This window comes from Scyliorhinus canicula, chromosome 9 (genome assembly GCF_902713615.1).
Source record: "Scyliorhinus canicula chromosome 9, sScyCan1.1, whole genome shotgun sequence".
NCBI classification, from domain to species: domain Eukaryota; kingdom Metazoa; phylum Chordata; class Chondrichthyes; order Carcharhiniformes; family Scyliorhinidae; genus Scyliorhinus; species Scyliorhinus canicula.
The window spans coordinates 113,508,956-113,531,514 of NC_052154.1; the positions used below are offsets into that span (position 1 = coordinate 113,508,956).

The following is a 22,559-nucleotide window of genomic DNA, read 5'->3' on the forward strand; positions in this document are numbered from 1 at the left end:
TTTTTTAAAACACCGTTTCATCTTTTCTATACAGTGAAGTTATTTATCTTGTTAAGAATTTGTCACAAAGGACTTCCATTGGCAGCCCTGGAGTGAATTTTCGCACACGGCAGCTGGGCTCGAACGCGTCAGTTTGGGCACTTTATGCCTGTTAGCGGGGTAGTTTCAGCAGAAATGTGGTGCGGAAGGTGTAGAAGAGGTTCTGCCCAAGATTGGAAAAAGACAGTTTAAAGACCTGGCTAAGGAGTTGCAGGGAACCTGTGGTGCAGCAACAACTTTGAGAATGGGGGAGGGGGAAGGGTCGCCATCAGTGGGAAAGCCTGAGGTGGAGCAGTTGATGGCCTTCGTCAAGGAGGAATTTTGGCAGCAAAGGAAGGAGATGCACAACGACTGGTCGAATGCATTTGAGGGGGCAGTGGTACGTCTGCGAGGGTCGCTGGACCGGGTGGAGTAGTACCTCAAGGTGCATGGGACAACGATACGCGAGGTGGAGAAGGTGGTGTCCGACTAGAGCGATTGGATTGTGTCTTTGCAGGTGGGAATCCTGGGCATCTATGCAAGTTCCTGAAGGTGGAGGAGCAGGACAGGTTCAGGTGACAGAAGTTGTGAATTGTGGGTCTGCCAAGGGCGTGGGAGGAACAAGTGCCGCGAAATACGTGTCGAAGATGTTGGCTGGGCTGATGGAAGAGGAGGTGTTAGACAAGGCCCCAGAGGTGGATCGGGTCCACAGGTCCTTGAGGTAGAAACCGAGAGTGAGGGAGCCGCCACGGAAGGTGATTGTGCAGTTGCACAAGTTTGTGGAGAAGGAGAAGATTCTGAGGTGGACCAGGGCGGAGTGAGTTTGCGAACGGGAGGGGAATCATTTCCGGATATATAAGGACATCGGTGGGCAGCTGGCGAAGAGGCATGCGGGATTCAACAGGGCCATGGCTGTATTGTACAGACGGAAGATTCGCTTTGGAGTGCTGTACCCGCCGATACTTTGGGTTGCGTCCGATGGCTGGGAGTATTATTTCAAGATGCCAGAAGAGGCGAATAACTTTATAAGGGACCATAAACTGGGGGAGAATTAAGAGTTGGTGTGAAATGGAGGAGTTAATTCCATGAAAGTAGGGTGTTACGGCTGTTTTGTGTTACCGGAGGATGGGAATATTTTTTGGGAGTTGTATGTCTGTAAGGGGGTGATATCCCGCCGGCTTCTCCTCCTCCTCTTCTCTTTCCTCCCCCCCCTCCCCCCCCCCTTTCTCTCTCCCCCCCCCCCCCCCCCCCCCCCCCCCCCCACCACCACCACCACCAGGCCTTTGGGGATGTTTTGGGAAGAGATGACTTGTGATTTTGAGTGCTTTTCTTTACGTGTAAGGGGTGTGTATGGTGAGGCTCTTTTGGGGGGGGGGGGGGTTGTTGTTGGTTAGATCAGTATTAAGGTGGGAGGAACTGGTGGGCTAGGGGAGGAGATGTGTGCAGGGGAGCCTTCGAGTGGGAGTTGCCACACTAGCAAGCAATGCTAGTGAACGGAGGTGGGAGACAAGGTCACGAGAGATGTCCAGGTTTGGGGGGATGGGAATTGTGACATGGCAGAGTTGGAGGCCGAACGTGGGCATGGGCGGAGAGGAGGGGCATCTTGGTTGGGCCCGGTTAAGGGCATATTAAGTGGGGCAGGATGGAATATGGTAGAGGGCAATGGAAGCACCGGCTTCCGGTAAGAGTCATCACATGGAATGTTTGGGGGCTAAATGGGCTCGTTAAGAGGTCCTGGGTTTTTGCACACCTGAGAAGTTTGAAAGCAGAGGTGATTTTTCTGTAAGAGATGCATCTCCGGGTGAAGGATCAGGTTAGGCTGAAGAAGGGGTGGGTGGGGCAGGTATTTCACTCTAGGTTTGATTCAAAGTCGCGGGGGGGTGGTGGCCATTTTTTTGAACAATGCACGGGGTTTGTGGGGGCCAGGGAAGTGTGGGACCTGGGAGGAAGATATCTGGTAGTGAGTGGGGTGTTGGAGGGGACGGCGATTCTGCTAGTCAATGTATATGTGCCTAATCGGGGCGATGCTGAGTTTGGGGTCAGTGTGAGTGATCCTGGACTTGGATATGCACCAACTGGTTGTGTGTGGAAATTTTAATTGTGTGGTGTGATGGAGCCGAAGATGGACAGGTCGAGCCCCAAACCAATGGGAAAGTCGAGGATGACTAAGGACTTGGGAGGATTTATAGAATGTATGAGAATGGTCGATCTACGAAGATTCAGGAACCCGGGTGGGTGGGGAGTACTCCTTTTCACATGTGTACAAGGTGTTCCCTAGAATTGATTTATTTTTCGTGACTCGGGTGGTGGGGGCAGAGTATGCGGGAATTGTGATCTCGGATCATGTGCTGCATTGGCTAGAAGTGAGGCTTAGCTCGGGGCAGGTGCAGAGGCCGGGTTGGAGGCCAGACTCTGGTCTCTCGGCAGATAAGGGGTTTTGCAAAAAGATGAGGCTGGTGATTTGGGATTGCGTGAAGAAAGGGGAGGTGTTGGTGGCCACGTTCTGGGAGGTGTTGAAGGCGATGGTTCGAGGAGAGATTATCTCGTTCAAGGTGCACAGGGACAGGAGAGAGGTACATGGATGGCTGCTGGGTGAGATAGTTGAGGTGGACAGAAGATAATTGGGGGGGGTGTCTACTAGGGAGCTGTTGGCGGAGAGGAAGAGGTTGCATAGGCTGTTTAATAGGTTAACGAGTGCAAAGGAGTTAGGCAGCTATGGCGGGTGAGGGAGGTGCAGTGTGAGTACGGAGAGAAGGTGAGCCGCATGTTGGCCCACCAGCTACAGAGGCAGGTGGCGTCTAGGGGAATTCTTAAGGATATAGACAGAGAAAGGGGAGCCGGGGAGGATAAACGAGGTATTCAGGTGGTATTATGAGAAGTTGTATAGGGCTAAGCCGGATGGAAAGAAAGGGGATATTGGGTGTATTTTGGATGGGTTGGAGTTCCCAGAGTTGGAGGAGCCGCTGGGGCTGAGGGAAGTGATAGTGGAATGCAGTTGGGTAAGGCCCCGTGGCCGTACGGCTTTCCTGTGGAGATTTATAAGGTGTTTGTGGCAGAGTTGGTGAGGCATTGGAGATGTTTGGTTAGGCGTTGGAGAAGGTGGAGTTGCCAGAGGAGCTGACACGGGCGTCGGGATTGGAGACACTGATCTCGGAGTTCATATGGGTGGCGAAGGTACCGAGGGTAAAGAGGGCTCTGTTCTGTTGCAAAGACAGAGACAGAAAGGTGTTGGCACTTCCGAACCTGCTGCGCTACTATTGCTTGGCGAATAGAACAGTACAGCACAGAACAGGCCCTTCGGCCCTCAATGTTGTGCCGAGCCATGATCACCCTACTCAAACCCACGTATCCACCCTATACCCGTAACCCAACAACCACCCCTTAACCTTACTTTAATTAGGACACTACGGGCAATTTAGCATGGCCAATCCACCTAACCCGCACATCTTTGGACTGGGAGGAAACCGGAGCACCCGGAGGAAACCCACGCACACAGGGAGAGGACGTGCAGACTCCACACAGACAGTGACCCAGCCGGGAATCGAACCTGGGACCCTGGAGCTGTGAAGCATTTATGCTAACCACCATGGGGGGTGGGGGGGGTGTTGATGGTCAGGATGTGGAATCAGTTGAGACATTTTAAGTTGGAGGGGATGTCGATTTGACGCCACTGTGTAGGAACCACAGGTTTATGCCGGGGAAGATGGATGGGATGTATGGGAAATGGAGGGAGGCGGGACTGGAGAGAGTCAGGGAATTGTACTCTGAAGTGAAGTTTGCCAGTTTGGAGTATGGTGCGAGGCAATGTGTGAACTTGACCTCCTGCGTGAGGAGGAGCTTGAATCAGTTCAAATTGGTTCATAAGGTGCATATGACTCGGGCAAGGGTGAATGGGTTCTTCCACGGGGTAGCTGATAGATGTGAGAAGTGTGGACGGGGGCCAGCACATAATGTGCATATGTTTTGGGGCTGCGAGAACCTGGAGAGATACTTTGAAGCGGTGTTTGACACACTATCTAAGATAGTGGGGGTTGAGGTCAGGCCAGACCCAATGGCAGCGATTTTGGGGTCTTGGACGTGCTGGAGCTTCTGCAGGGGAAGGGGGCCGATGTTGTGGCCTTCGCCTCTAATTGCCCGCTTAAATTGGAGATCTGATATGCAGCCAGGGGTGGCATCTTGGCTGGGGGATTTGTACGATTTTCTCTGGTTGGAGAAGACTAAGTTTGAGTTGAAGGGGGCTGCGGAGGGCTTTGCACTGCGGTGGTGATTGTTCATGATGCTACTTGAGGAATTGTTCGTCGCCAGGGGGAGGTGGGCTAAAAGGGGGAAAATTGTACAAACAGTGGACTGTGTTGATATGGAGTGTGTATTTTATATTTTGCTGCTGTTAGAGGTGTTCAGAATAAATTACCTTTTTTAAAAAAAAAATTACACACCACAAGACCGAAAAGGTTGCTGAACCTTGCTCAACTCACTGTAGCTTCTGGTGATAGATCCACTGGGCACCAAGTATTCTCCATTGAAGCAAATTTCAAGGTTCCAAACAGTAGTAACTCAATAATTAGTAGCAATCGCAGTCTTCTCCTGACTTTTCAACATTGTCTTTTCAAATTATCCAAATGGGGAGAGAGCAAAAAAGAAAGCAGCTGAAGTCAAACAGTTCCCGAGAGAGAGCGAGTGGAAAAGAATGCAAAAGGAGAAAGTTTCTGTTTTTATAAATGCAATAGAGAAGCAGACAGACAGATTCGGAACAGTTAGAGGAGGAGTGATCTTAAAATGAATTCCTCAGAGAAATGGGACGGACACAACATTTGGATGTCTGATGTCAACGATTTGTTAGGTTAAAAGCAGCACTTGAGACAAAATCATTTGAGTTTTTAGCTGGAGAGTCTAAACCTGCAATGGCTTCTAACTGGTAACCTCATGTTAATCAAGAACTTGATCTCTTCCAGCACTCATTTCTAAACACACTTTTTTCAACTCTTCTGAGTAACAAACTGGTTTTCCTAGTGACATTGTCATTCAACAATGATTTGATTGTCTTGCCCTCGCAGTAAACATTATAACTTTTTACTTCAACGATGGTAAATGATCACCATTCGGCAGAATTCCAACTTTTGAATAATTGAATTCCGCCCTTTTAATTTTTGTTTCTGATTTCTGCCTCCCCTCAGCCCTCACCATCTCCAACATGGCCAAAGACGAGAGGAAAGAGTCTTGGCATGCCCGGAAAATCTCTGCCAGTGACGAGGCTAGTAGCAGGCTCATGGAAGCCACCACTCATCCAGCTGGGAGGGCGCTTTCTGCTGTTGGCTGCACGCTAGGTTCGGCAGCTGGGCAAGGAGGAGATCAGCGGAGCCGGGACATAGTGGGGTTTGACAGGCTGGGGATGTGGGAAGGGACTGCTGAGTGAGCCTGTGAGTGAAGAGGGGGCTGGGGGAAGTGGCTGCTGATTGAGTGGGTGGGAGGTATTTTGGAAAGAGGGGCTGATTGCATTGTGTGTGGGGTAGGGATGTCACCGTGGAAAATGGAGAGCTTTGCTGAAACCTACATGAGTTTGTAAAATAGTTTTACAAATTACTTAAAAATACAGAATTTCATATTTAAATACTATATTTTTATATGTTGATCTGTAATATTTTATCTTTTAAGCCCAGCATTTTTTGTCCACCCTTAATTGGGCCCGAGAAGGTTGTGGTAAGTTTAAATGGTGTCACATTGGAAAATGGTTTGCAAAGCACTGTCATAGTACTTGGCTTTTCTTTGCATCCAGGTCATGTTCAATTCTTAATAAGGGACATCATCCTGCGTTACATACATCAACTGCATTGAATGCTGAAGGGCATTGGTCCACAGTGTTGAAGGTAAACAAAGGGAAACCTAATGATTCTACTCACTTCTAATAATTCCACCAATTTGAAGTGGCCTCGAAGCATTACGTGTTTTCTTTCAGAACTTATTTTTGCCTTTGGCCACTCATTTCCGATCCATTCTGAACTTTGAATAAAGGGATTTTTCTGACTGTCTTTATTCTTAAGTACTTTCCCTATGGACTGATGCAACTCCCTAACTGTCTTGTACCAGTCTTTTGCTTCTGAAAAGGATGTAACTCCTTCTGCAAAACATAGTGACTAATTAAAGTTTTCTGCTTTCAAGTATGTTTATTATCTAGGTTGACTGTTGCTTTAATATTCACCTTAATTCGGGGTTTGATTATGTTACTGGACTAAAAATCCCGAGGCCTCGACTGATAATTCAAAGAACTGTGGCACGTTGAGAATTTGGACTCTGTTCATAAAATGAAAATAATCAAACAAATCTTTGTTTTTGCGAAGAATTTGATTGAAGCTTGCATTGTCCAATGGAAATGTGATACAGAAAACAACGTGAGACATTATTTAATTCCAATTCTAAAATAATAAAGACCAGCAATCTAATTAAATCTGTTTTAATTTTACTTAAACAGTAAGTTTACACTCTGATCTCAAACAACGATAACTTTCATTTATACGGCACTTTTAAAGTAGCACTTTTAAAACAGAAAAACATCTCATTGATTCATGGGTTTAATCAGAAAAAGAAGAGCAGTGAGCCCATGAAGTAGATATTTGGAGAGGCGATTAAACATTTGCTCCAAGGGGGAGTTTTTAGATGGGTTTTGAAAGGGTAGAGGCAGGCAGTGAGGCAGAGGATGCCAGAGTTCAGGGCCTAAATGCTGAAAGAGGTGGGGCATCCACACGAGGCTGGAGTCGGAGGGATGCAGATCTTTTGTAGGGTTGGCGAGCTGCAGAAGGTTCCAGAATTTAAGGGGGATGAGGCCATGAGGAATTTAATCAGAAGGATGAGAACTTGTAAATTCCTGGCATAAGGGACCAGGATGATGCATGAATGAGGTCTTGATGTGGCACAGGATGTTTTTAGTGAGCTGAATAGTCAGTATCAGAGGCAATAAAACCATAACTGAGAGTTTCAGCTGTCACTGGGCTAAGGCAGGAACAGAGTTGGTTAATGTTACAATGCTGGAATGAAGAAGCCGTTGCGATTGGGGGGGGGGGCAAGCAAGCTGGGTTCAAAAAGGACACTGGTCACAGAGCTGGGTTCAACTGCAATAGTAGCAGTGGTATGGAATAGAAAATGGGAGCAGGAGGAAGCCATTCAGCCTTTGAGTCTGCTCCAACATTCATTATTATCATGGGTGATTATCCAACTCAGTAACCTGTTCCCGCTTTCTCCTCCCTCATATCCTTTGAGACCTCTCACCCAAGAGCTATATCTAAGTCCTTGAAACACACAATAATTTGATCTCAGCTGCTTTTTGTGATAGCGAATTCCACAGGCTCAGCACTCTGGCTGAAAAAATCCATCTCTGTCCTAAATGGTTTATCCCACATCCCTGGATGATGACCCCTGCTTATGGATACCCCCACCATCGAGAGCATCCTCCTTGCATCTGCCCTGCCTAGTTCTGTTATAATTTTGTAGATTTTTAAGAGATATCTCCCCCCCCCCCCCCCCCCTCTTTCTTCTAAATTCCAGCGAATACAATCTTAACCGACTCCATCTCTCTTCATACATCAGTACTGTCATCCCAGGAATCGGTCTGCTAAACTTTTGTTGCACTCCCTCTATAGCAGTAAGCATTCTTCTTCCGATAAGGAAACCAAACTGGCGCACAATATTTCAGGTGTGGCCTTTCCAAGGCCCTGTATAATTGCAGCAAGATATCCCTGCTCCTGTACTCAAATCCTCTCTATGAAGGCCAACATAGCATTTTCCTCCTTCACCGTCTGCTGCACCTGCATGCTTACTTTCAATAACTGAGGTGCAAGGATACCCAGGTCTCGTTACACTGAATCTAATCAATGATTAAATTATGGATTTTGTGACAGGCTGAAGACGACGGCTGATTCTCTCCTACAGCTATTTATCTGATAACCTGTCATTTCAATGTGTGCCACACTGGTCAAAAAGCTTAATTGTTCAATCTATATCCAGCTATCTCAGACCATTTCACCACTAATGTTGTGTATTGATTCATGTGAAAGATAGGAGCAGGAATAGGCCATTCAGCCCCTCGAGCCTGTCCTGCCATTTAATGAGATCATGGTTGATCTGTGGCCTAAGTCCGTATACCTGCCTTTGGCCCATAGCCTTAATATCCTTGCTGAACAAAAATCTATCTAAGATTTAAAATTAACAACTGTTCTAGCTTCAACTGCTGTTTGTGGAAGGGACTTCCAAACCTCAACCACCCTTTGAGTGAAGAAGTGCTTTCTTACATCTCTCCTGAATGATCTCACCCTTATTTGTGGACTATGCCCTCTAGTCTTAGAATCTCCAAATAGTTTATCTATATCTGCCCTGTCTTCCCCTATTAATATCTTGAATTGTCTTCCCCTGTTAATATCTTGAATTGTCTTTCCCTGTTACTATCTTGAATTGTCTTTCCCTCCCTGTTACTATCTTGAATTGTTTCCTTCCCTATTACTATCTTGAATTGGCTTTCCCTCCCTGTTACTATCTTGAATTGGCTTTCCCTCCCTGTTACTATCGTGAATTGTCTTTCCCTGTTAATATCTTCTGTGCGGGAGTTTACCTGTTGAACAGGGCTTTGCATTTGGCTGCAAGGAAAATACCTTGAATGCACCTAAATCATAAGGCTTAAAGCTGACGTGTTCCTTTGTGAATATCTTTAGATATCTGTTTGCAGAAGTAAGCTGCCACCTACCTCAAAAGCATACTTTCTCCTGCTATCCCCTAGATTGATCATCCCAAATGCCCCTTGTGATTGACGCAGGATTTTAGACATATTAGATTATAAACATTTTGTAATTTAAGGATTAACAGCCAAAGTGTGTTTGACTGCAATAGTCGTCTTTTTAAAGAGAATCTTGTTTTGCAAGTCCAGAAACCTTTTGGAGCCAGAGGTGAAATTGACCAGAGCAATATGTTTTCAGCCTGGGCTAATGCAATGTGTTTGATTATGGGGAGTTGATTTGGGAGTTGACGTGTTTTCAGCCTGGAGAGTTCATTTGTTTTCAGCTAGGGGCGATATTGTCATTGCTGGGTGGAGTTACAATGTTCTGACATTTTAAGAAAGCTTTTTGAGTTGATTTCATTTCTGACTACCCTTTAGACCAAAAGTAAGCTCTTTTGCTCTCATAGGATCATTTTTTAAAAAAGAGTAATAGTATTTAAAGAAGCAAAGACTTGTCTGGACAACGGGGATGTTGAAACAAGCCAGTTGAAACAACTTTTTGAAGACATCTAGCCACAGTCTGTAGGGGTTCTATCAGGAGCCAAACTTTTTTTGTAATGCATGTACTACTCTGCCATTAGGGATGGATTGAGAGCTGTATGTTTTTTCATTCTTGTTTTTAAATTGGGAATAGAGAGAGTAGTTAAGGGTATGGTGTTTACGTATTGAGTGCTATTGTTTAAGAGATCATTGTAAGCTATTTTCAGACGTGATGTTAAAGAGTTGAATAGTGTATTTATAATTTTTAAAAAAAATACAATATCCTCATTTCTTTGTGCAATCACTCCTGGAGCGAGGTATCCTCTCTACATAACCTTACAAATAAAATAAAAGATTCGGGTTTCGGTCCAGTATCCTAGCCACTGTTGGAGTCTGGTCTGGGATCGTAATACCCTAACAAACTTTGGACTGTTAGTCAAAATTTGCAGCCTGAGGCAGCGGCACGGTAACACAGTGGTTAGCACTGTTAGCAGAGCGCCAGGGACCCGGGTTAGATTCCCGGCTTGGGCCACTGCTGTGCGGCGCCTGCACATTCTCCCTGTGTCTGTGTGGGTTTCCACCGGGTGCTCTAGTTTCCTCCCTCAAATCCCGAAAGACGTGCTTGTTTGGTGAATTGGACATTCTGAATTCTCCCCCTGTGTACCCGAATAGGCGCCGGAGTGTGGCGCCTAGGGGCTTTTCACAGTAACTTCACTGCAGTGTTTTTTTTTTATAAATATATTTTATAATTCATTTTCTCCAATTAAGGGGCAATTTAGCGTGGCCAATCCACCCAGCCTGCACATCTTTGGGTTGTGGGGGCAAAACCCACGCAAACACAGGGAGAATGTGCAAACTCCACACAGACAGTGGCCCAGAGCCAGGATTGAACCTGAGACCTCGGCGCCATGAGGCAGCAGTGCTAACCACTGCACCACCGTGCTGTCCTTCAATGCAGTGTTAATGTAAGCCTACTTGTGACACTAATAAAAATTATTATAAACTGTGTTTGCCTCTGCACTTGTGTTGCATAAACATGGCATGTTGCTCCAGCTGGTACCATGCCTCCGTGTCCTGTGTTGGTTCAGTTTACTTTCGGCAGATGAAATGAAATGAAAATCGCTTATTGTCACGAGTAGGCTTCAATGAAGTTACTGTGAAAAGCCTCTAGTCGCCACATTCCGGCGCCTGTTCGGGGAGGCTGTTACGGGAATTGAACCGTGCTGCTGGCCTGCTTGGTCTGCTTTCAAAGCCAGCGATTTAGCCCTGAGCTAAACAGCCCCTTTACAGGCAATCACAATCAAGGAATAAATGGTTTTCATTTGCATTCCTGATAATTAGAGCTTCCATCAGAACCGTGGGAGAGGCAAAACGACATACAAAGTGTGAACAAAGTATTCCAGGACTGCAACATGCCTGTTGCTGTAGCAGTGACATTGTGACATTTCCCAATCACAAGAGAGTTGCATCACTGAGTGCTTTTATCACATTTCTTGTCGGCCTTGGCTCAGCGCTAGACCTTGTCTCTTAATTAGAGTTCCAGGCCACTGCTGGATGGCGCTTTATGCAGAACTGAGGGAGTGCTACACTATCAAGGAGCTACCCTTTGGATAAGATGTTAAAATGGCCTCGCGTTTAGGAGAATGTAAAATATCCCACAGCACTATCTGAAGGGCAGTTATCCCTGGTTTTCTGGCAGTACTTATCGTTTGCCCAATACCACTATCCATTCAGGAAGACTGGGAGTGAGCTGGGCAGTGCAATGGTGACAGGGAGAGGCCGGTGCACGGTAGGGCCATGGGGGACAGAAACGAGGGTTCTAATGATTCTTTATTTGAAACTTCTCAGGGACGCTGGACACAAGTGCCCCGTGGATAATGTGATGCTGATGGAAGCCCAACTTTTCCCAGATAATTTTGCAAAACGGGAAATTCTTTCCCTGACGGTCAAGTGTCCCAACAAGGGCTGTTATCAGAAAATGGAGCTGCGTCATTTAGAGGTTGGTTTGGGAGGTTGTTTCTTATCCACTCGTTTTGTGATTTGCTGTCATTGATTTTTAAAAAAAAGTTGCACACCTGATTCTCTTTGGATAATAGTTAGTGAAATAGGAGGACTTTTCTGTTTTAAATTATGTTCCTTATTCCTTAAAATGAGTATAGCATCCAATCCAATCAAGAGTTTGTCAATTGACTGACTAATGCCATGAAGCTCACCTTTCCTCAACTTATTGTCAAAGTGCCCGCCAGTTTCAGTAGGTCAGTGTTCTGTCCAGTGCAGTCACTGACCATACAGATCCAGTCAGTGCTCTGTCCAGTGTAATCACTGACCATACAGAACCAGTCAGTGCTCTGTCCAGTGTAATCACTGACCATACAGATCCAGTCAGTGCTCTGTCCAGTGTAATCACTGACCATACAGATCCAGTCAGTGCTCTGTCCAGTGTAGTCACTGACCATATAGATTCTGTCCAGTGCAGTCACTGACCATACAGATCCAGTCAGTGCTCTGTCCAGTGTAATCACTGACCATACAGATCCAGTCAGTGCTCTGTCCAGTGTAATCACTGACCATACAGATCCAGTCAGTGCTCTGTCCAGTGTAATCACTGACCATACAGATCCAGTCAGTGCTCTGTCCAGTGTAGTCACTGACCATATAGATTCTGTCCAGTGCAGTCACTGACCATACAGATCCAGTCAGTGCTCTGTCCAGTGTAATCACTGACCATACAGATCCAGTCAGTGATCTGTCCAGTGCAATCACTGACCATACAGATCCAGTCAGTGCTCTGTCCAGTGCAGTCACTCACCATACAGATCCAGTCAGTGATCTGTCCAGTGCAGTCACTGACCATACAGATCCAGTCAGTGCTCTGTCCAGTGTAATCACTGACCATACAGATCCAGTCAGTGATCTGTCCAGTGCAGTCACTCACCATACAGATCCAGTCAGTGCTTTGTCCAGTGCAGTCACTGACCATACAGATCCAGTCAGTGATCTGTCCAGTGCAGTCACTCACCATACAGATCCAGTCAGTGCTTTGTCCAGTGCAGTCACTGACCATACAGATCCAGTCAGTGATCTGTCCAGTGCAGTCACTGACCATACAGATCCAGTCAGTGCTCTGTCCAGTGCAGGCACTGACCACCAGTCAGTGATCTGTCCAGTGCAGTTACTGACCGTACAGATCCAGTCAGTGCTCTGATTGATGTAGTACCTGACCATACAGAGGCCAGCTTAGGTAGAGAAATGTCCAAATTGCAGAGGGAGGAGGGTAGTTGCAATGCATTAGCCTTAGAATTCCGACAGTGCAGAAGAAAGTCATTCAGCTTATCGAGTCTGCAGCGACCCTTGGTAAGAGCACCCTGCTTAAGCCCACGCCTCCACCCTATTCCAATAACCCCACTTAACCTTTTGGACACTTTACCTGACCTGCACATATTTGGACTGGGAGGAAACTGGAGCACCCAGAGGAAATCCACGCAGACACGGGGAGAAAGTGCTAACTCCACACAGACCGTCACCTGAGGCCGGAATTGAACCCGGGTTCCTGGAGCTGCGAGGCAGCAGTGCTAACCACTGTGCCATCGTGACGACCCCCCCATTAAAAGTGCTGATTAAAATTTGAGTTGGCTCTTGGAAGTTTGTGACCATTTAATGTGTATAGAAATCAGTTCATATGCCAGTGAACCACTTTGAGTTGTGTGTATGTTACAGGACCACCAGGAGAGGTGCGAATATGCCTTTATTGACTGTTCGCAGTGTGATGGCTTGCTCTGGCGAAAGGAGCTGCAGGAACACATGGAATTGGAATGTCCCAAGAGGCCCATCGCCTGCGAGAATTGTGCCATGCTGATGGCCTATCAGGACAAAAAGGCAGGTCTTCTTTTTCCAACCCCTACCCCATCACTCCCATCCCCCAGCTGGGAACATGCATGTCTATCCAGTCTATGAACTTCTTGTCATTTTGTAGCTATTTCAAAATGTTCCAGTATCGTTTCCTCATTTGAAAATGATTTATTTTGTTTTCTTCTCCTTTCTTCATTGTCCTTGTGTGCCACCTTGACACCCAGCTGTCAACACGGAGGGAATGTTGAGTGAAATACAAACAGCAAATGTAGAAAAAACACTGTAGGTTATGACAGCATTTGTGACATACTGAAAAAGTTCTGACCTCCTTTCCAGTTCTGATAAAAGGTCACAGATTGGAGGGTTAGCTCTTTTCCCACAGATGCTGCCATAATCTGCTGAGACCTTGCCGCATATGCTGTTTTTATTTTCCAGTATCTGCAGTACTCTGCATTTTATGGTATGTAAAGAGCCAGGACAGATTCAAACCTAGCTGATTGCACGTGGAGCTGGGGTTATTTTTCACATTAACGTACCTCAAACCAGCCGACCGTTCCAAGCGCAAATGAGTGGCAGTCCCTGCTTTTGGTGTAATTCTCTAAATGTGCAGGTGAGTGTGTGCGCATGCGTTCCCCCACACATCACTCTCAATCCTTATGTGGAGATATATCACCATTCCATCACCATCGTTGAGTCAAAATCCTGGAGTCCTTCCCTAACTGCACAGTGGGTGTACATACACCATGTGGACTGTAGCAGTTCACCACCATTTTCTCGAGGGGAATAAGAGGGGCAATAAAAGCTGGCCTAGCCAGTGACACCCACGTTCCGCAAATGACCTGAAGCACCTTGCAGTCAATGAAGTGCTTCTTGAAGCGTAATCACTGCTCTAGCAAACATGGCAGCTACTTTATTGTTTGAGGCAGTTTGGCATGCACAAATACGATCTGTTTAAAATGATGTTGGGTGAGGACTAAATATTGGTCAGGACATCAAACAGCTTTCCCTGCTAATTTTCAAAATAGTCCATTGTGATCTTTTGCGTTCACCTCAGGAGGTAGATGGAGCCTAATTTTATGCTTCAGAAACTTGGCGCCTCTGATAGTGCAGCATCTTCTGTATTGGAGTTTCAGCCTTTTATATGCCCAAGTGTTTGGAGTGGGATATGTCGCCACAATCTGGGTTGAGTTGAATGCAAAATAGCTTTAGTCATTGGCCTTCCCCTCCCTACCAAAGAGTTCCTTTTTGCCACAGCATGGTGTTTTCTAAGGTCAGTGCTCCAATAGATCCGAGTTCATGTTATCTGCAGGAACCAGGTCTGAAGGATGATGACCACATCCTGTGGCTCCATCATGGTAGCCCTTTGGAGAAAGCATACTGAGCACGTAACAAGTACTCTCTCAAATCAAAGTTAAATAACAGTATTCTGAGAGGACTATGCTCTTGCCCACTACTTAGTGGGTAGTTCATAATGATAGATGACAGACAGATTTCCTGGCCTCTGTTGAGATATACGTAGAGCAAAAAAGAGGAAAAATAATAATTTTCACATTGAAATACTATCTTAGTCCAGTGTAAAATTAGCATTTTACATTTGGGTAACTGGTTTGTACACCAGGGGGCAGTGTCTTACTGCACAGCTTGCATCAGAATGAGTATTTTATTAGATTCAGCTGTGAAAACCAAGTTTAAAATGTGTTCCATCCACAAAATTAGCTTGCTATTTATTTATTTTTGAAATAATTTTTATTGGAATTTTTTACAGAAAATATAACAAGTATAGCAACAAGCAGTAATATGCAACTATCAGCCCCATAACACCCACAATTCCCCCCCATACCGTAACATCACATGTATCACACTCCCCCCCAATTGCTACTGTCCCAGTACCCTATCGTTGAGCCAGAAAGTCGAGGAAAGGTTGCCACCGTTTAAAGAACCCTTGCACCGATCCTCTCAGGGCGAATTTAACCTTCTCAAGCTTAATGAAGCCCGCCATGTCATTGATCCAGGTCTCCACGCTTGTTTAGCTTGCTATTTAGATTGTTTATTTTTATTAACATGTCATGCATAACATTTGTTGTATACAGTCATTAGACTGCCAATCAAGAGATTTTTATTCTAGTAGTTTTGAAATTCATTGAAATCCAAGCACCATTTTATTTTTCTGCTCATCATCTCTCTGTTGTTCCTGGTTTAATATACCACAGATATTTCATGCAATTGTTTATTTAATCGTTAGTAACTAATTTACTCACTCTTAATTACATCGCAAACACCTGGCAAAACATGCACCTTATACAACCATAGAATTATAAAGGACAGGTCTACTATTATGATCTTAGTGGTGACCAGTAACGTTTCAAAATTTGATCTCCCAGTTAACAACTGGAAGAATTACTATGCATTATTATTTAAACAAAACTTTTACTGTTCAGGAGTTAAAGAAAGTGCTGCTAACTTAACACTGTACTTTTTAAAAACATTGAACTTAAAAATATCAACAGAACACACACTATTCTACTTCTATTTCCACCCAATAATTCACAGGACCTTGAGGGTTATTTTACTTCTGGGATCAAACCAAGACATGCCACAGCTCTCAGCAATTCACATTGATTCTCCTCCGTGTTACCGCTATTCTGAGGTATGAGATTTCTCTGGATCCTTCCACGACCATCCAGATAGGTGAACTCTTCAACACGTAACAAATTGTGGGCTCCCCAGATCAGGCATGGTCTTCACTACATTCTTCTTTCGCAACTTCGAATCAGAAGCACCCCTGGTTTCTGATGGCCCTCTGCAACTGGTTTCAGAGACTTTCCAGCTCCTGACTCCAGTGCCTGTTTCTTCGCGAAATCATCGCGGTAAAACCAAAATCCCCAAAAAAGCTATCCTCATGGCAACGTGGCACACCTCGGGTGTCACAAATAGAGATTTGAACTAATTCTCTCCAATTCCCAAACCCTGCTTTTGTTCTGGGAAATCTTATGAATACTTTAAACCTATTCTTTACACTGCTGTAGACACCCTGTATCCACCGAGAAGCTCGGAGAGGGTTCACCGAGCATTTAGTGTTTTCCACTTCCAACTCTGATGTCCTTATGAAATAAACAAAGGTCACTTTTGATTAACAATTACTTCCCAGCTTCTCAAATAGGGTGTTTTCATTTATCTGCAGTTTGCTAATATTTATAGTTCTAAAGCAGATGAATCATAAAATTAGATACCAGGAGCACTCCAATGATCCACAATACTCCCATTTCTTTACACTGCCTGAAATTCCAATGACCTAAACCCCTTCTTATTCATTCTCATTGTGCAGAGTTATCGTGGACCAAACTCGTTCTTAATGAAGTAAAAATATAAGCAGCGTTGTCCAACAATCCGAACCCTGAGCTTGAATTCTAATCTGCATCAATGTTGCTGCTTGGTTTTTATTGAACTGTGGCTTCTGTTTATGATTCAGGGTCATGATCTCAATTGTCCGCTGGCCAATGTTACCTGTGAATACTGCAACATGGAGCTAATCAGAGAACAGGTGAGTGGATCCAGTGATGCCAAATTATACATACTATCAAAAAGCATGTGCAGATACATTTAAAATAATTCTTGGGCAGATGCCCTCTGGCTGGATAATGTGGCAGGGAAGCCTCTGACTTGAACATTGCGCGATCTGTGTGGTGAAGGTGCTCCAACAAAACTGTTTGGGAAGGAGTTCACAAGACTTGAGAACACTGAATACAGCAACGGCAATGAGCCCTGACAACATAGCCAAATTAGCTGCGCCTTTATGCAGACTGTTAAGTACTGCTACAACACCTGCCATCTGTGTGACAGTAGAAGTTGCCTCGCTATGTTTTGCCACAAAACGTAGGACACACCCAATCTTAGAAGTACTGCCCCATCAGCTCACTCTGTTATTCAAACGACAGAGGCATTATTGAGAGTAGTGGCGCTTACTAACTAATAACCTGATCATGGATAACAATGATAACTTTACTTATGTAGCACCTTTAAAAGAGTAGAACATCTTGAAGCAATGTCACTTGAAAACTTGACACCAAGACGGTGAACAAAACTTAACTGCACCAGCAATATAAAATACTGCAGCTTCAAGAACAAGAGCAGTCAGAGGCTGGAAATTTTGCAGCGAGTGACTCGTGTGAATCACCAAAATCTTTCCACCATCTACAAGACACAATTGGGGAATGTGATGGAATACTCTCCATAGCCTATGTCGGTGCTTCTCAAACTTTTCGGGATCAAATTGGCCAGAGTGTATTTAGCAACTAGTTCATTCAAAAAGGAAATGCGTTTCAGCATTGCCAATCACTGCTGATATTATCATAGTACATTAACGTTCTATAAATGACCACTCTTGTAAAGTACATTAGATTTTCTTTAACATTACATCACTGGGTCACTGGGTATATCATTGGGCCAGGCACCCAGTTAATTCTTTCCCTAGATTTCAAATCCCTAGATTGCCGATTTGAGAGAGTTTCTGTGCCAAAGCGAGGGGAGCAGTTTATTTAATTAGCTTGTGGTTGGATGGAATTGAACTGTACTGAAATTAGTTTTGGTGGAATCTGTTTCTCTGTCCTTCCTGCAGCAGAAGGAGATTGGCGGGGGGATAGGGGTGACCATGTTGGGGTGGAAGGAAGAGGAACACACCAGACTAAGTCCAGTGGACACTGCACTATAAACGGATCTATTTCTGTCCCCCCATTTTCACCTCACTTCTTGGTTTTTAAATTAAATGCAATCATTCTCTCCACAGATGCTGAACCATTATAATCTGGATTGCCCAAAAGCACCCGTTCCCTGCACATTTAGTGCGTTTGGCTGCCCAGAAAAGGTGAGTCAGTGCCGCACTGTTTCCTGCTATTGTAGGGCCTGATGTGAGGCATTTATCAAGGGACTGACGTAATGTTAATGCCTATAACCAATGTGAAATAAATGAGCTGTTGCCTCCTCACCCTGATAATTGTACCCTACTGGTTTAAAATAGAAAGTAATTATGAGTTCTTTTCATTTTAATATCAATCATTTATTTTAAATGGGTGAGTGGTTGTTTAATAAGATGGGAGTTTATACAAAACCCACTGATAGCACACAGAAGGAAATGAAGCCCAGAAAGAATGACATCTTCACTCCTAATACTGATAAACATGAACTAATTTGTATATGAATTACTCTTAAAATCATAACATAAGATTAGGGCAGGAGCAGGCCATTTGGGCCCCTGCCTGCTCCTCCATTCTGTAAGTTCATGGCTGATCTGATTGTGGCCTCGCTCCTCTTTCCTGTCTACCTCCTATAACCCTCGACTCTCTTGTAAATCAAGAATCTATCTCGGCCTTGAATATATTCAATAATCCAGCCTCCACTGCTCTCTGGGGAACAGAATTCCAAAGATTGATGACTTAAGAGAAGAAATTACCCCTCTAATGGGAGGCCCATTTTGAAACTGCTCCCGAGGTCTAGGTTCCCACAAGAGGAGACGCGTGCTGTCATCATCTACCCTGTCAAGTTCCCTCAGAATCTTCTCTTTCAATAAGGTCACCCCTCATTCTTTTAAACTTTAATGAGTCTAGGCAGAATCTGCTCAACCTTTCCTCATAGGACAACCCCTTCATCCCAGGAATCAACTTAGTGAACTGCCTCTAATGCAAGTATATCACCACTTAAATAAAGAGTCTGAAATTGTATGCAATAATCCAGTATGGTCAAGGGTAGCATTTCATTGGCCTGCCTAATTGCCTGCCTACGGGGCTGTTTAGCACACTGGGCTAAATCGCTGGCTTTGAAAGCAGACCGAGGCAGGCCAGCGGCACGGTTCGATTCCCGTAACAGGCTCCCCGAACAGGCGTCGGAATGTGGCGACTAGGGGCTTTTCACAGTAACTTCATTGAAGCCTACTCGTGACAATAAGCGATTTTCATTTTCATTTCATTTTTTAATTATGTGCAGTAGCTCCATGCAAGGGCACCCAACTCTCTCTGCAGTCTGTCTCCATTCTAAATAATAATCTGCTTTTGTATTCTTTCCATGAGTGGACAACCTCATATTTTCCCCTACTTTACCCCACTCACAACCCAACTATATCCCTTTTTGCATCTTTGTGTCCTCGTACCTTTGTATCATCAGCAAATTTCACTAAAGTACACTAGATCCTATCATCCAAGTCATATTATAGATCCTAGATAGTTTTTTAAAAAAAACTTTTTATTTGCTTGTCTCTTATTTATAAACAGTTGTGTGTATACATTTTTTTCCTTTAAAATTTAGAGTACCCAATTAATTTTTTCCAATTAAGGTCAATTTAGCGTGGCCAATCCACCTAGCTTGCATATCTTTGCGCTGTGGGGTCAAAACCCACGCAAGCACAGGGAGAATGTGCAAACTCCACACAGACAGTGACCCAGAGCCAGGATCGAACCTGGGACCTCGGCATCGTGAGGCAGGAGTGCTAACCACTGTGCCGCCGTGCTGCACCATTGTGTGTATATATTACGTTTTCTTGCCCGCACTAATTTACTTTATTGTACAGAAAGGTTTATTTCATCCTTCATTTAACTAACTATGTATATTTTGTTGCCCTCTGGATCGGTCTATAATAATCCCCCCCACCCCCAGGTTGCGCAGTCCCTTGGTTCCTCATCTACCTTCTTACTCCTCGTTACTGGCCTCGAACAGGTTTTGGTACAAGCTGACGAACTGCCCCCCAAGTATCCAGGAAGCCTTCCTCTGACCTTCAGATGGCGTACTTCATCTTCTCCAGGTGGAGAAATTCGAAGAGGTCAGCGAGCCAGTCTGCAGCTTTGGGGTGGTGCTGCCGATCGCCAGCTGAGCAGGATTCTCCGCCGTGCGATTAGGGGAGCGAAAGCAAGGGCATTGGCCTCCTTCCCCATATGTAAATCTGGCTGCTCCCATACCCCAAATATTGCCACTATTGGGCATGGCTTCACCCTCACCCCCGCGACCTTGGACATTGCCTTGGAGAAGGCTGTCCAGAACCCAGCAGGTTTGCGGCAAGCCCAAAACGTGGATGTGGTTTGCCGGGCCCCTCTGGCACCGTTCACATTTGTCCTCCACCTCTGGGAAGAACCTGCTCATTCGGGTTCTGGTCAGGTGCGCTCTTGTGCACCACTTTGAGCTGCATTAGGCTTAGCCTTGCGCAGGAGGAGGTGGAGTTCGCCCTGTGTGGCGGCTACCACTGGGCTTGTTGTGTATGTTGTTGAGGAGGATGGGAGTGTTGCTGTAGCCAGGGCCCGGAGGGTCGTTCCTTTACAGGATGCCTCCTCCATTTGTACCCAATCTGTGTCGGGTACTTGTACCCAACCCCTCACACTTTTTACCGTTGTTAGACTGTCGACGTTTTGGAAAATGGCCTTTGGGGTGAAGATCGGAATGGATCTAAACAGGAAGAGGAGCCTTGGCAGTACGGTCATGTTGATCGTCTGAGAGGGGGAGTGAGCCCACCATTGAAGGTCTTTTCTTACTTCCTCCAACATGCTGGTCAGGTTCCACTTGTGGGTCTGTGTCCAGTCTCTGGCTACCTGGATCCCCAGGTAACGGAATCTGTTCTGGGCCATTTTGAACGGGAGCCCCTCCAGCTCTGTCCTTCCCCCTTTTGGGTTCACTGCGACTGCCTCACTTTTGCCCAGGTTAAGTTTGTAGCCCGAGAAGGTTCCAAACTCTTTCAGTACTTGCAGTATTGCCTTCCCTTCAGTCCCTCCTGTGTCTTCGAGACATTGAAGAGCAGGTCATCTGCACAGAGTGAAGTTCTGTGCTCTCTGTCTCCTCTCCGGATTCCCTTTCAGCTTTTCGCGTCCCACAGGGCTATCACCAGCGGCTCGATCGCTAGCGCGAACAAGAGTGGGGACAGGGGGCAGCTCTGTCTTGTTCCTCTCTTCAGCTGGAAGTATTCAGAGCTGGTGGTGTTAGTTTGGACACTCGCTTTGGGAGCGTTGTACAGGAGCCTCACCCAGGCGGTGAATCCTGCTCCGAGCCCAAACCGTTCAAGTAGCTCGAGGCGATAGTTCCATTCGACTCTGTCGAAGGCCGTTTCTGCGTCCAGGGAGACGATCACCTCTGGTGTTCTCTCCCGGGGGGGGGGGCCTTATTACATTCAGCAGTCTCCTGATGTTTGCTGTGAGTTGCCTATCCTTGACAAAGCCCACTTGGTCCTCTGTGACCACCTCTGGTACGCAGCCCTTCTGGCCAGGACCTTTTCGCACCCACGTTCAGCAGTGAACTGGGTCTGTATGATCCACATTCCGGCAGGTCTTTATCTTTTTTGGGTATCCGTGAGATTGTGGCTTGCACTAGTTTGGGGGGGCAGGTTGCCCCTTGCCAGTGAGTCCGCGAACATGTCCCTTAGGTGTTTCCAGTTGTTTAGCAGCTTAATTATCAGACTGGCTCATCCTTTTTGAAAGCAGTCACTTTGTACCCTTGACTTTGTAGCTTTCTGTTCTTACCATGACTCCGTCACAACGCTCACACTTCAGGGAGGAAGTTTAAAATGTATAGAAATCTAAACGCTAAACGGCATAATAAAATTATTTTAGAAATGTTAAAACAAGATTTTAACAAGAGCCGCACAGTGGTTAGCACAGTTGCTTCACAGCTCCAGGGTCCCAGGTTCGATTCCCGCTTGAGTTACTGTCTGTGCGGAGTCTGCACGTTCTCCCCATGTCTGCGAGGGTTTCCTCCGGGAGCTCATGTTTTTGCCCACAGTCCAAAGATGTGCCGGTTAGGTGGGTTGGCCACGCTAAATTGCCCTTAATGTCCAAAAAGCTTAAGTGGGTTACGGGGATAGGGTTGAGGTGTGGGCTTGGGTAGGCTGCTCTTTCCAAGAGCCGGTGGATTGAATGGCCTCCTTCTGCACTGTAGATTCTATGATTCTAAGATTGATTTTATGGTTAAGGATATCGGGTAGATGGGGTTCAGGTACAGATCAGCCATGGTTAAACTGAATGTTACAACAGGGTTCAGGGGCTGAATGGCCTCCTACTACTCCTGCCATTAAGGTCTCTGCAGTGAGTAGTGAGCAAAGAGGCATCTTCTGTAAGTTAGTGACTATAGAGTGTTGGCGCTGTCCTGTTCCCCCTCACCCCTACCCTTGGGGAAATCTTGCAGAAGGTGCTGTGTTCTCTTTTTTACTTCCACCAAAAGCCTTTCGAACTGAAATGTGCATTAAGCACTTCCTCTTTCCGACACTGACCTGTCCATTTCCAGCATTAAAAAAAAAAATTCTGGTGCTTGCATTTTTTCTCCAACTCAATTTGGACTATCATATTTGGATTATTGAGTTGCGTTCTCAACCTTGATCTCAGGCCCCCCGAATCTTTCCATTTCTCCAATTTTGGCCTCTTAAGAATCCCTACTTTCCTTCTCCAAACCTCCTTGCCCCCATACCTCCAAATGTCATTCATGTCAAATTCTA

General features: G+C 45.6%; 1 protein-coding gene across 2 annotated transcripts in view; it reads left to right on the forward strand.

Annotated features, from left to right (window-relative positions):
* The window catches only part of traf6 (TNF receptor-associated factor 6), a 50,581-nt gene that overhangs the window by 26,423 nt on the left and 1,599 nt on the right, over positions 1-22,559 (forward strand). Inside the window, exons 4-7 of one of the 2 annotated variants that reach the window (XM_038807422.1) lie at positions 11,105-11,255; positions 12,974-13,132; positions 16,575-16,646; positions 17,889-17,966. In XM_038807422.1, coding sequence (XP_038663350.1) covers positions 11,105-11,255; positions 12,974-13,132; positions 16,575-16,646; positions 17,889-17,966 — 460 coding nt within the window. Of the gene's footprint in view, positions 1-11,104; positions 11,256-12,973; positions 13,133-15,302; positions 15,753-16,574; positions 16,647-17,888; positions 17,967-22,559 lie in introns of those variants that run through there. The other variant, XM_038807423.1, reaches the window with a different exon arrangement.